The sequence below is a fragment of the Petaurus breviceps genome, unplaced genomic scaffold, assembly GCF_028583685.1.
Source record: "Petaurus breviceps papuanus isolate PSGF00001 unplaced genomic scaffold, PetGlider_PUasm1.0 90686, whole genome shotgun sequence".
Classification (NCBI taxonomy): Eukaryota; Metazoa; Chordata; class Mammalia; order Diprotodontia; family Petauridae; genus Petaurus; species Petaurus breviceps.
The window spans coordinates 5,489,142-5,503,075 of record NW_027187309.1 but is presented as its reverse complement, the minus strand read 5'-3'; the positions used below and the strand labels follow the sequence as shown (position 1 = coordinate 5,503,075).

The 13,934-nt window shown below is 34.5% G+C and overlaps 1 protein-coding gene and 1 long non-coding RNA gene across 2 annotated transcripts in view; one reads left to right on the top strand and one right to left on the bottom strand.

The window, feature by feature from the left end:
- CSMD1 (CUB and Sushi multiple domains 1) overlaps positions 1-13,934 on the top strand; it is a 2,654,573-nt gene that overhangs the window by 2,003,672 nt on the left and 636,967 nt on the right. The window contains exons 13-16 of the mRNA XM_069065406.1: positions 6,156-6,338; positions 9,674-10,000; positions 11,087-11,281; positions 13,645-13,783. Coding sequence (XP_068921507.1) covers positions 6,156-6,338; positions 9,674-10,000; positions 11,087-11,281; positions 13,645-13,783 — 844 coding nt within the window. The remainder of the gene's footprint in view (positions 1-6,155; positions 6,339-9,673; positions 10,001-11,086; positions 11,282-13,644; positions 13,784-13,934) is intronic.
- The window catches only part of LOC138144108 (uncharacterized), a 130,853-nt gene that overhangs the window by 11,283 nt on the left and 105,636 nt on the right, over positions 1-13,934 (bottom strand). The window lies entirely within an intron of this gene.

Sequence of the window (13,934 nt, the reverse complement as noted above, 5' to 3'; positions counted from 1 at the left end):
TAGCTATCCCCATGCCAAGAAAGCTCTTCTTTATCAGTTCCACCTGCTGATTTCCCAGACTTTCTTCAAATCCCAATTAAAATTCCATTAGTTTTAATTCTAGTGCTTTTCTTCTTTTAATTATTTTGTATTCATTCTGTATATAACCTGCTTAGTATATATTTGTTTGCATGTTGTCTTTCCTTTTAGGGTATAAGCTCTTTGAGGACAGGTACTATCTCTTGCATCTTTTAATGCCCCTAAGCACAGTGCCTGACACATAGTAGGAACTTAATAAATGTTCACTGATTGATTGTTAACATTTCCAAAGCCATGTCTCTTTCCCCACCTACTTGTCTTAGAAACTGATCATATTCCTTTTTTCTGTCCAATATCAAAACATGAAATAGTGAGGGCATTGTATTAATGGCTCCTAAATATGTGTTATTTAATCCTTCAGAGTTTTTATTGACATCTCATGAGTTCTTATAGGAGTTTAGTTTTCAGGTCAGGCAAAACTGTTGCTTCCTTTTCCCCCAACCACTCCTCTAAGTACCTGAGAGAAATAACCTACTCACTTTACGTACATCTAGGCAGGTAAAACATTATTCTGCCTTCTAGGAAAATCATAATTTGAGCCATTTCTTAAAAATTCCTTAGCAAAAAAAATAAATATAGAAATAACACATGTGCCATCAGAATACATGGAATATAGGGATTCCAAGAGGTAAAGGTGAGGAAAAATATATTCTAGGATGGGGGCAATTTGTGCAAAATCAGTCAGGCAAGAGCTGTACAGTTTGAAGAAAGAGATAGAAGACGACTTTGGCTAGAAGGAAGAGTTGATAAAGGAATATAATATGAAATAATAATAGCTGGAATGAGTATAGTGCTTACAGTTTGCATAGAGTTTTAAGAATAATATTTTATTTTATCCCAACTACCTAGGAGGTGGGTATTATCACTATCCCTTTAGAGATGAGAATATTCTGGCAGACAGAGGTTGAACGACTCGCCCAGAGTGACACAGCTTCTGAATGTCTGAGACACATCATCCTTACTCCGGTCTCTATCCACTGTAGAACCTAGCTAACTTTTATATAAATGTCTCAAAGAGTCAAAAAGATTTATAGATTCAAATCTAATCTTTGCCCTTTAAAAATCATTTGACCACCATAAAATAATTTTTTTCCTCTCTGAGCCTCAATTTATTTACCTTTAAATGATAATACAGAGGTAGCTAGGTAGCCCAGTGGATAGAGTAACAGGCCTGGAGTCAGAAAGACTCATCTTCCTGAGTTCAAATGTTGCTTCAGGAACTTACTAGCTGTGTGACCCCGGCAAATCACTTTGCCCTGTTGTAGCATCAACACAATATTCACAGCCCCATCGGTCACTATAAATAGACCAGCATAGTGCTTGAGCACAAAATATAACAGACTCTCCAAATAGAAGACAGAAGAAAAACATTTATTTAGACACCAGAAAGCCAAATCCCAAAACCAGTAAGCCAGATCCATCACAGCAACATAGAAGTTAATGCACCACAATGTAGCAGAGAACTACAGCATCCTTTAGACTCTCCACAAACTGACACAAGCCTAGCTGTCATAGCAGGTGGCAAACACCAACATTTACTCACAAGCCTAAATGTCTCCCTCAGATGCATCCTCTCTTCCCACTGTATCTAGCTGTTCTGACTTCCAGCTTCCTGTGGGCTCTATTCCATCCTTCAGCAAACTCCTCCCACCACAGACTCCATGTGATTGCATTCAGCCTGTTAGAGGGCAGGATATATTTTCTAAGCAGGGAAAGTCTTCAAATTCCCTTAGGCTTATTAAGGAGCAGAGAAGATCTTCAAATTACCATTATACCTTTTTGCCTCACTTTCCTCATCTGTAAAATGAGCTGGAGAAGAAAATAGCAAACTTCTCCACTGTCTTTGCCAAGTAAAATTGAAAAAGGGTCATCATGAAGAGTTAAGACGAGAGTGAAAAACAAAAAAACAACCCCCAAAAAACAAACTACTGAATGACCACATGATAATACTCATATCTACTTCACAAGTATGTTGTAAGATATTAATAAAATAATCATATAAAACACTTTACAAATGTCATAATGTTATATAAATATCAGCTTCATGTAATAATAGTAATTGTTGGAAACTAGGTTGTCAATAACAATGTTAACTTGATCATGACCCTGATATCTACAAGATTATGGATTTTAAACTCATGAAAAAAATAGATGTCAATCAAGAAATGCCCATTGAAGGTATCTGTACATAGTAATTTTGCTGCAAAATTCAGTAACTCAGCATGTTCCTCATTTAAATAAAGGAATAGTTTTAGGAACATGGAGAAATCTGACCTTTATGTAACAAAAGGGAATCAGTCTTTTCCTCTATTCTCTGGCTTATTATACCTATGTCTTTTTTTTTTTTTTTGCTTTTTGGAGGGCAATTAGGTTTAAGTAACTTGCTCAAGGTCACACGGCTAGGTTTTTTGTTTGTGTGTGTTACCGTGTTTCCCCGATAATAAGACCTATCCCGAAAATAAGCCCTCCCCTTACTGTGTAAGATTCCTCTAAAATAAGCCCCCCCCCGAAAATAAGCCCTATTGAGATTGCTACTGTAGTGAAGGTGATCCCCTGCGCTACACGCTACATTACGGTACCCTCTGTATGCACTGTCCCCCATCCTCCCCCCTCCCGTGAAACGCACGCTGCGCTCCGAGCTGCATCCAATCAGAGCTGCAGCAGTGAGCGCGTCATCCTGTTCTTTATTGAATTCATTATTGAATAAAGGTACATTTTTTTGTTCACATTTACCTGTTTATTAAAATTGCTGTCAATGTTCATTAAAATAAGCCCTCCCCTGAAAATAAGCCCTCTGGTGTTTTTCTGTCCAAAAAAATAAGACAGTGTCTTATTATCGGGGAAACACGGTAAGTATCTGAGGCCAGATCTGAACTCAGGTCCTCCTGACTCCAGGGCAAGCACTCTACTCACTGCACCATCTAGCTGCCCCCAATACCCATGTCTTAAAGTAGAATCCCAGGGAAAATATTTTAATTGAAACTAAACATTGGGTCATAAATAGGATCTCCATAAAATGTATTAATAGGATCTCATAGAAACATTACTCTGCATGCAAAGTAAGAGATATCATGTATAGGGCAGCTATTTATTTTCTCCACAAAAGAAATGCTTAAAGCACAAAATACTTGATATTGTACATGATTCAATTAGGTGTCAGTATAAATATAGAATTGGCTAGTCAAAACTAGATCCTTTCTAATTTCTCCCCTCCCTCCTGGATAGGGCAAAGTTAAGTCCTTTCCAAGTAATTTCTATCTCCTCCCTGGGAGTAATGATCTAGGGCATGATTGTTTAGTCAGCCTTGTCCCTACACCCCTTTGGCCCTGGAGATTTATTTAGCCATACTTTATTACAACAACTAGTTTGCTTTTAAACTACAGACAACATGATGGCTCTCAAATTTATCTGGTCCCCTTTTCTGCTGTTTTACAGAGTTTATATCAATAATCAATAAGCATTTGTTAAGCACCTACTATGTTCTGGGCTCTGTTCTAAGTACTTAAGATAATAAAAGAGGCAATAGAGAGACCAATAATCCTCCAGGAGCCTATATACTAATGGTATATAATACAATATCAGATGAACCATTAGTAATATAATAAAAACAGCAAAACGGAAGGTATATAAGTTTATGTATAATACACTTTTGGTTTTGAGCAGACTGTATTATAGTATTTTTCTTTATTTTACACAGTGCCTGGCACATACTAAATGCTTGTTGACTTGACCTAATAGACAACAATCATTTATTAAGTGCTTACTATGTGCCAGATACTGTGCTATGCCCTGGGAACACAGATACAAATAGATGTAAAGAATATTTTAACCCTCAAGGAGCTCACATTCTAACTGGGGGAAGATATTTTAAAAAAGCAGACAAATTGGGGGAAGGGTGGAGAGAAAAGTGCACACTTTGAGGACGTGATAGAGAAATTTCAGACTGCCTAAAGAGGAATGAGACATGAATGGCTCAGTTGTCCTCCTTAAACAGATATTCTAGGGGGAGCCATCCATTCAGAGGGAGAGGTACTTCCAATGTGACTGGCAGAGGGAGGGGAAGTAAGGGAAAAAACAAACCTGGTGTAGGAACTTCCTTCAGACCTTGAAGAGCTGGATGGAACCAGTAAGTAACTTTAGCTGGAGTCTTCTGATCTAAACTGCCTAGCCAGTAGCTTTTCTTGATCTTTTTTTTAAATCTCTGTCCTTTACAAATAGTGTATTAAATACTTAATATATTCTCAGTTCTGACCCAAGTCTACCTTCCATTTCAAAAATTATGAGAGTCCTAAATAATTCTCAGGGCCAAGAGGAAATACTTTTCCCTCTGACCTACAAATCCCAGGTTGCCAGTCAGTTCTCAACCCCCTATTACACATGCATTAACAAATATTTAAGATATGAAATATTATTTCTATTATTGTCTCCTGGAAATAAAGAAGATTGGAGGCTTGTAGGATTGCTCAACAGATATATCGCTTTCGACTCAATCTTCACTGTCTGAATAGCAACTAAAATGACATACCTAGACTTATCTAATATACATGGCTCATTCTCTTGGTAAGATTTTTCTTCTTTTCCGTGTGATCACTTCCATTAAAGGTAGAAATGTATAACTCAGGAGTGTTGTCTGGTAACCCATGCTCAAGGAAAGAGGCATAAATCAAAAAGGAGAGCTAGAGTCTTGAGATCCAGTGTCTAGCTCACCTACAAAGCACATGAATTCATTTTAATTTTCAGGTCACCACCATAGTTGCTATTAGGAAAGGAAAGGGGAGAAAAAAATATCCTCTTTCTCTACTCCCATCAGGAAATCCAAGGAAGATCTGTCAGAATTCCAAGCCATACATTTAAAAGAGAAGAATAGGAACAGAAGTTTTCTCCATTTAAAAGCTACTGATTGGCTCTCTTTTGCTTCTGTGTTGCTAGTCCTCTTTGACATTGCCCCCAGTGTTAAGATTTTTGGGGGGATTTAACCAGGAACCTCTGATAATGTGTGTTCTTAACCAGAGTTCAAGGCTGGATCCTTGAACATGGAGAAATGCCTAACCAGCAGATCAGACTAAATGTAATTATCAGCAGATAATCCTTTTATTATCCTCCATGCATTTATTATAGCTAGGTTTAATTTTGACCCATATTTACAAGTTTGTCTTTTTTATTTTCCTGTTCAAAGTCATTAATAACTTCCTGTTGACCTTGGAAAGAATACTAAAATCCCAAACTTGACCCTCTGTTATCTGACTCTCAACTACTTTTCCAAATTTACTTCAGATTATTCCCCTAAATTCACTTCATGTTCTTGCCAAACAGGCCTACTAATAACTATGTAAAACTGACCTAACATATATTACTTCTTTGCTTTTACATAGACTGTACCTCATATCTTGAATGCATTCCCCCATCATCTGAGACTCTTGGTATCCTTAGTATCTTTCAAGGTTAATTTCTTGTATCCCTAGCACCAAGTGTCTGAGATGTAATAAATATTTTAAAATGTTTGGTGAACTGATCTTATTTATTTATAATCACATTTTAATGAGTGGAATATTGCTTTTCTTTATTGTATTATGATCTGAAGAAAATAAATATATTCACTTTTTTGAGTGTTAACAAGAAGAAACTTACTCAGTTTAAACATTAAGCACACAGTGGATAAGCTTCTTTGTGTGTGGCTTATGATCTCAAAAACACATAAGTATAAAAATATTTACATTCTGGTATTAACAAAATGAATATGCATGCAGAAAATATGCTGAATGTGAATGAATTAGCAATTTTAACTTGTTTTTGAATAATATTCATGTAGCCATTCATAATTTTTTAAAAGAACAAACTAAGCAAATTGTGTAATAACTTTTTTCCCTGAAGTTTTAAATTGTGCTTAATTGTCTCTCTATCTAGCTTAATTGAAGATGTTAGCTTCCTAATGAATTGTATAGTCTTTAGGAATTTCTTACATAAATGCATTTTTAAGTACTGAAGTTAAATCAGTTTCCTACTCTCAAAAGTATGATGCTAAGAAATATTCAGGGAGTATAGATACTGCATCTTATTTTTGCACATCTTGTTTTCAGAGATTGATAAGGGAGGATGTGGTGATCCTGGAATTCCTTCTTATGGGAAAAGAACTGGCAACAGTTTCCTACATGGAGATACTCTTACTTTTGAATGTCAGGCAGCTTTTGAATTGGTTGGAGAAAGAGTTATCACATGTCAACAGAATAACCAGTGGTCTGGCAACAAACCCAGCTGTGTTTGTAAGTATTGGTCTTTGAACCTGATTTTGCTCATCCTGTTCAACTTCCTTTACACAGAAATATGTTTCTCCTCCCTCCAATCTCCATCCCCACCCCTCCAACAAAGTATCTTTACAGAAGTTAAAGACCATTTTAATAATTATGGCTTCTCCACTTGTTTAACTTGGTAAAATGGAAAGAGACTGGCTCTCAATTCAGAAGACCTGGGTTTAAATTCTTCTTCCCTCACTCAACTGTGTGACTTTGGGCAAGTCTTGTAACCTTAACATACTTCTATTTCCCCATCTATAAAGTGAAGTTTCTGGATTACATGACCTCTGACATTGTTTCCAGTTCTAAATCCATGATCCAAAGAATCACTACTGAGGTTTCTTTTAAATTTTTTATTATCCATATTTTGGATATTTTAATTAGGTGATACCTAATTAAAATAAAATAATAGTTTTAATGTAAATATATATTGAATAAAACATTCGTTATGATCTTGTTCCAAGAAGACAATATTCCAACACGACAGGCAGTATGATATAGATAGATGATTAGAGCTTAGAGTCAGAAAAACCTGGATTCAGCTCTGGCACTGATCCATGCTGGCTTTGCTCTAATCCATACAAACGTGGATATATTGCTTAACTTATCAATGACCCTTCAAAACTCTTTAAGAATTTCAAGTTATGAAAAAGTTTCCACACTGACAGGGCTCTACACTGATGAAATCACAGTTTTGGATGTTTTTAATGTTGTAGTAATAACCATTTTCAAATGATTCCAAACATGTAAATATCAGCTATAACCATCTTAAGGATGTCTTTAAAATATATAGCTCAATGATCTTCATCATTGAGATCTCTAATAGTGAATGATTGGTAAGATGAGTTTCAATAATAAAATTAATGTTCAAACACAAAATTGATTTCTACTAAGAAAAAAATAGGTAGCATGATGTACTAGAAAGAGCACTGGATTTGGAAACAGACAAGTTGGGTTTGGTTCACTGCTACCTAAATTAATAATGCCTAGCATTTGTTTAGTGTTTTAAATTTTGCAAAGCAAGTATTATTTCTTTGCAAATATTGTTTCATTTTATTCTCACAATAACTCTGGGAGGTAAGTGCTATTATTATCCCTACTTTATAGCTGAGGAAACTCAGGCAGACCTAGGGGAAGTGACTTGCCCCAGGTCACATAACCAGTAAATACCTGAAGCTAAATTTGAACCAAGACCTTTATTCTTCTAGATCTAGCCTTCTATAGCTGCTTCACCTATGTGATCTTAGGCTAGTCATTTTCACCTTCCAAGCTTCAATTTCCTTCTTTTGGAGAAGTTTGAAGGCACAGTGGAGAGAGTACCAGGTCTGGAATCAAAAAGACTTATATTCAAATCTGACCTCAGACTCTAGCTGTATGACTCTGGGCAAGTCACTTAATCCTCATTGCCTGAGTTTCCTCATCTATAAAATGAACAAGAAAAGGAAATGGCAAACCATTCTACTATGTTTGCCAAGAAAATCCCAAATGAGGTCAAGAAGTACAGAAAATCCAAGGCAGTGGTTTTTAATTAAACTGTTTTGTGTCTTGAACTTCTTTGATAATTAGGTGAAGCCCATGAATCCCTTCTCAGAAAAAAAAAATGTTTTTAAATACATAAAGTAAAATACATAGTATTCCAAAGGAAATCAATTATATTGAAATATGGTTATAGAAATATATTTTCAAAATAAATTCATGGTATCCAGGTTAAGAACCCCTTCTCTAAGATCTCTCCTAACTCAAAACCCTATGAAAAAATATTCTAACAACTAAAAAGAATAAATTGAATATCTTATTTAAAGGCAGACAGTAGGTCAGATGTTATTTTGGAACAAAATACATTAGTTAAAATATAGTAATATCACAAGTATAAGCAATGAGGAGAAAAACTAAATGTTACTCACTAAAAATGATCATTTTTATTTTTAAAAATTCTTGGAAAACTTTGTTTTTCCTTCACAATGATTTTCATTGAGTTTCTATTCTAGACATTCTATTATTCAATAAGACAATTTTCTAGTATTTTTATTGGGATTTCTTTCTTCTTTCCTTTCCCCTCCCTCTCTTTCTCCTAGGGAAAAATGGTCTAAAACAGTGATGTCATATTTTTAGGGAATTCCTGTTGTGAAAACTTTTCTCTACTGATATAGATTGGTTATTAGTCTCTCTCTCATAACCTTGCAGATTTCAGTGACTTACGCATGTGAGAGGTAGGACTTAATCATTCTAACTCAAAGAACAGATATCTTTTCACTCTACAATGCTGCCTCTGCTAATCAGTATTCATTGGTATACTCTGTTTAAACACCTTGCAGAAAACATTTTTTAAACAAAATTTACATGGTATTTATCCAAATATAGGTCATATTTCCCTATTCCTCTAAACATGACACATAAAACCTAGGTATTGGGTTGGGGAAATTTATCAATTTTTCTACCTATCCATCCATAATTTTTGATTATATATGACTACTTATATGTAAAATCAGAAATATATGTATTTTTGCATTAATATGTTTAAACATATGTATGTATATGTGTGTGTGCTGACATATGATTTTGTGACCCTAGGCAAGTCATTTAACCTTTCATTTCTCTAGACTACTTTCTAACACTGTAAGTTTCTGTGAAGAAGCCAGTCTACAGTGATAGAGATAGTTTCCTCACCTGAGAGTTCCCTATACTAATGAAAGTCTAATTTATAGACACATAAGCAAATTATCTATCATCTCCCTCGAGGCTTATTTAAAGAGACTGCATTGTAGGCTGTCCTACAGTGTCCTAGAATATAGTATAAACCCTTATATTTGGACCAGTGGAGTAATAATTAGAAGAAAGGTGTAGAAATATAATAATTCATAGAAGAAAGGTATAGAAATATAAAGGACTGATTTGAGCCAGTTTTGAATTTTATCAGTTCTCCCTGTGTACACAAAATCAGTGTTTATGTGAAGTTACTTTAGTCATCTTAAGCTAAGATATATATGCTTAGAAACTGTATTAATATTAGTTGTCAAAAGGTATTTTTCTTGTGGTCCAGTCTATTCATAAGGTAATTGCTATTATTGTGTGATATAAAAATACTATGGAAATGCATTATGAAAATTCATGGAAAGGTAGTCCTTACATAGCTGGAAATTACCAATTCAAGTCCTAAAACAATCACATTAAAATCAGGACCTCTTGGTAATTCTACATTATCTTTTTCATCTCTAAGTGATCTATTTTATAGCGGGGGACATATATATATATACACAAATTAAAGTTTGAGAATGCTGCTTATTTGTATTTGTTATCTTTTACAGTCTCCTGCTTCTTCAACTTCACTACGCCGTCAGGCATTATTCTTTCACCAAACTATCCCGAGGAGTATGGCAACAACATGAATTGTGTGTGGTTGATTATATCTGAGCCAGGAAGTAGAATTCATCTCATTTTTAATGACTTTGATGTGGAACCTCAGTTTGACTTTCTTGCTGTTAAAGATGATGGGATGTCTGATATATCCGTTCTTGGCACTTTTTCTGGAAATGAAGTACCTTCTCAGTTGGCCAGCAGTGGTCACATCGTACGCTTGGAGTTTCAGTCGGATCATTCTACAACAGGGAGAGGTTTCAATATCACTTACACTAGTAAGTACATCAAAACAGGTAGCTTCTCTATATTCTTTTTGTATCATGAACAGTCACTGAAGTTCTAAGATGGCGTGTCAGGAGAAAATAGCAGTGCAACCATGGTTGCTTTTTATTTCAACATCATGCATTTAATGTCTACTATGTGCAAGATACCATATTACGGACCAGATGCAAAAATGAAAAACTATACAGTTCTGAAGGAGCTTATAAAGGGCAATATGATATTAGCACATACAAGTATACTACATGGTAGAATGTAATAGGGGCAAAGAGGTACAAAGATCTCAAGGAGAAAAAAAAGAAGGGGAAATAATTTTCAAGTTATATTACTCAGGTGTGGCTTTATAGAGAAAATGTCACCTAAGCTTGCCCTTGAAGGAAGAAAAAATTTCACTGGGCAGAGATGAAAAAGGAATGTTTATGAGACCCAGGGGATGGCTTGCACAGATGAACAGAGGAAAAAGAAAACAGAAAAAAATCAGGGAATAATGGTTAGCCAGTTTGGCTGAATGGGCCAAAGCACCTAGCATGGTGCCTGGCAAAAAAAAAATGTGTGTGTGTGTGTGTATACACACATATATACATATATATGTATGTATGTATGTATGTACTGAACTTTAAAAAAGTTCATTCAAAGTATTGAAATATATGTAGTAATTCTGAGTATGAAGATTCTACACACATATACACACATGTGTGTGTATGAGAGAGACTCTGTGTGTGTATGTGTGTGTGTGTAGAATCTTCAGTCAATGTAACTAAACAGACAGTATAGCATAATGAATTGAGAACCCTTCTTGGAGTTAGGAAGAAGAAAGTTCGGTCTTGATGCTGACTTATTCTGGCTGTGTGACTATGGTCAAGTCAGTTAATTTCTCAGTGTTCAAGGAAACTTTCTAAGACTTTACATTACAAAAAGTTCCAAATGTGTATGATGAGAGGTATCTTCAGACAAAGAGCTCACCATACTGATGAAATCATAAATCTCTACTAAAAATAAAAAGTCATGTTTAACAATCAAAACATAATTTTATTTTAAGATTTTTTAAAAGCTTAATTATTTTTTTTTTACTTTCCACTTAGCATTTGGTCAGAATGAATGTCATGACCCTGGCATTCCTATAAATGGAAGGCGTTTTGGTGATCGCTTTCTCTTAGGAAGCTCTGTTTCTTTCCATTGTGATGATGGCTTTGTCAAAACTCAAGGATCAGAGTCCATAACTTGCATCATGCAGGATGGAAATGTTGTTTGGAGCTCTACTGTTCCACGTTGTGAAGGTATAACTTTTCTGCTTTTTGATAGATTACAAATTTCTGCTATTCTGAATTCCTTTGAAACAGGGAGCACAGAACATTAGTAAGAATGCTTCTCAATTGTTTTTAGTCAATGATTTGAGTGTTTCCTAACGTTGCTAGTGGATCCACTCAAAGACTCAATCCCCCCGCCAAAAAATATGTTTCTAGCTGCTTTCTTTTTAGCCTTCTACTGTCAGTATCTATGTTTTGATGCCTCTGAAATGAGTAGAAAAGAGCTTTAAAAACAAGGTTTTAATTTGCTCCAAATAAATACAACTTTGTTTTTCTTTTCAAACCTTCAGTTAGAAAGTTGTGTCTCTCTAGAACATAGATCACAAAGGCTCCCCCAGGCAGCTTTTGCTTCCCCACTTTACCCCCTAGGAATATTCTGAGGTATGATGGTTTCAATGTTATCGTCCTCACTGCACTAACACTTAAGAAGTTCTTTGTTATGTTTATAAAGAAAACACTTATTTGATGAAAAAAAATTATTTACAGAATTAAGATGTTGTGTTGTTTAGATGTTCCAGTCTTATGGATGGAAATAGCATTTACATTATAAAATACTGTGTTTTACCTTGAAAAGCCAGCTATTATAATTTTACTGTCTTTAAATGCTGGAAAAGAATTAGACATTTTGAAAGCACAAATATTGCCTTTTTATATGAGGCCATAGCCAAAGTATTTGTTTCCTTTGGTGTTCACAAATGGGTTTTTCATACTGATATATAATTAAAATATAAAAGGTAAGTTGAAAAGTTTTATTTTATATGCTCAGAATTAAATTTTTAAAAAATCAACTTGATGTCTGAAAATTGTGCTGTGTCTGAGAATTTAAATAATGGGTTCCTAATGTGGGTCCTATGAACTTAAAAAAATGTATAGATAAGAAAGATAGATGGATGGAGAGACAGACATTTGACAATTGCATTTCAATATACCTGGTTTCTTTTAAAATCTGATCAATTTTATTTTATGCCTTTAAAAACATTATTCAGTAGATTTTACCAAACTCCTAAAAGTGTCCATGATACAAAAAAGGCTAAAACCATCTGCTTTAGATGGTTGTAACTATGTTCAAGAAATATAGGAGTTGGGGGGCTCTGTGGAGCTGACCTATGCAAAATTATGATTGAAATCAAATGTGAATTCAAATTTTCAAACTAGAAAATCCCTAAACTTCATTAGTAATGGATGGTTCTATCACTGTCTTTGCCTATGGTGCAGTTATTTGCTCCCAAGAAATTTCCATCATAAAAGGAGGAGTTGGCCATTTTAAAGCAAGGTAATAATAATACTAATAGGCCTATTTATATAGCTTAAGGTTTGCTAAGTGCTTTACATACATTATCTCCTTTAATCCTCATGAGAATTCTATGAGGTAAGTGCTATAGCTATTATTATCTGCTTTTTTACACTGCCTCAGCTTTAAGGAGCTGGGAAAAGTGAACCTCTGACTGGTGTAACTTTCCCTGACTTGTACAACCAGCAAGTAGCTAAGTCGAAATTTAAGCCCAGATGTTTCCTATTTGCACCTGTGTTCCACCTATTACATTGGACTATCTTTATAAAATATCATTTGACTTAAATAAAAGAAAACAGGCATAAACTGAAGATGAAAACTGTTATTTTGGAAATAACACTTCCTGAATTAGAACAAAAACTATCAGATGTGTTCTTGAAAGTTCATTTTATTTCTAATGAAATGTAATATAAATGTATTGCCTTCCATCCTGCAATAGTTTCCTTTAATTTGAAAAAAAAACTCCCACATAAAAATCATTTTCCTGATGAGAGATTTGAATTAAGGGTCTGTTGTTCTACTATTTAGATTTTTTTTTCTACTTTTGTGGAATTAAGCTTTTGTGCAATTTGAAAAGAAAGATTTGTTTTCAAAATTTTAACAGCTATATATAAATTATTTGACAAATTCTGATGTTCAGGAATTCTTTTCATATAATGAAGAAAACCAATTTTTAGCTTATCTATACATATGTATTACATTAACAATGTAACATGCATGGACGAGTAAAATAATCCATAAGATAATTTACTGCGTAATAACCAATTGAGAACTATTTTAAAATACCTACTTCATACCCAGAATCATTCTACTTACAATAAAGGATACAAAGAATTATGAGAAACTTTATTGGCCATCGGGAAACATGGTGTAATTAAAACAAATTTTAATTTTATTTATTAAACTTTAACAAACATTTAGAGAAAGTGACATCTGATAGCTTTTTGTATTCATTGATTGTCTCGCCTGTGTTCAACTCATTGAATTTAGCTTTTTTTTTTTTTAAATCCTCTTAACTGGTGTCCTTTCTACTGACTTTTAGCTCCATGTGGTGGACATTTGACAGCATCCAGTGGAGTTATTTTACCACCAGGATGGCCAGGATATTATAAAGACTCTTTAAATTGTGAATGGGTCATTGAAGCAAAACCAGGACATTCCATCAAGATCACTTTTGATAGGTAAGCATTTTTTTTATTATTGTACCAAAATTAAAAAAAAGACATTAGTGAAATGTTGTGTTTAACATATAAGCTATACAATCAAGAATATTTTGATTCACTACTGTAGCAGCAAGCACCCCAAGCGTCCTCAGGGTTTGCAGCTACCACA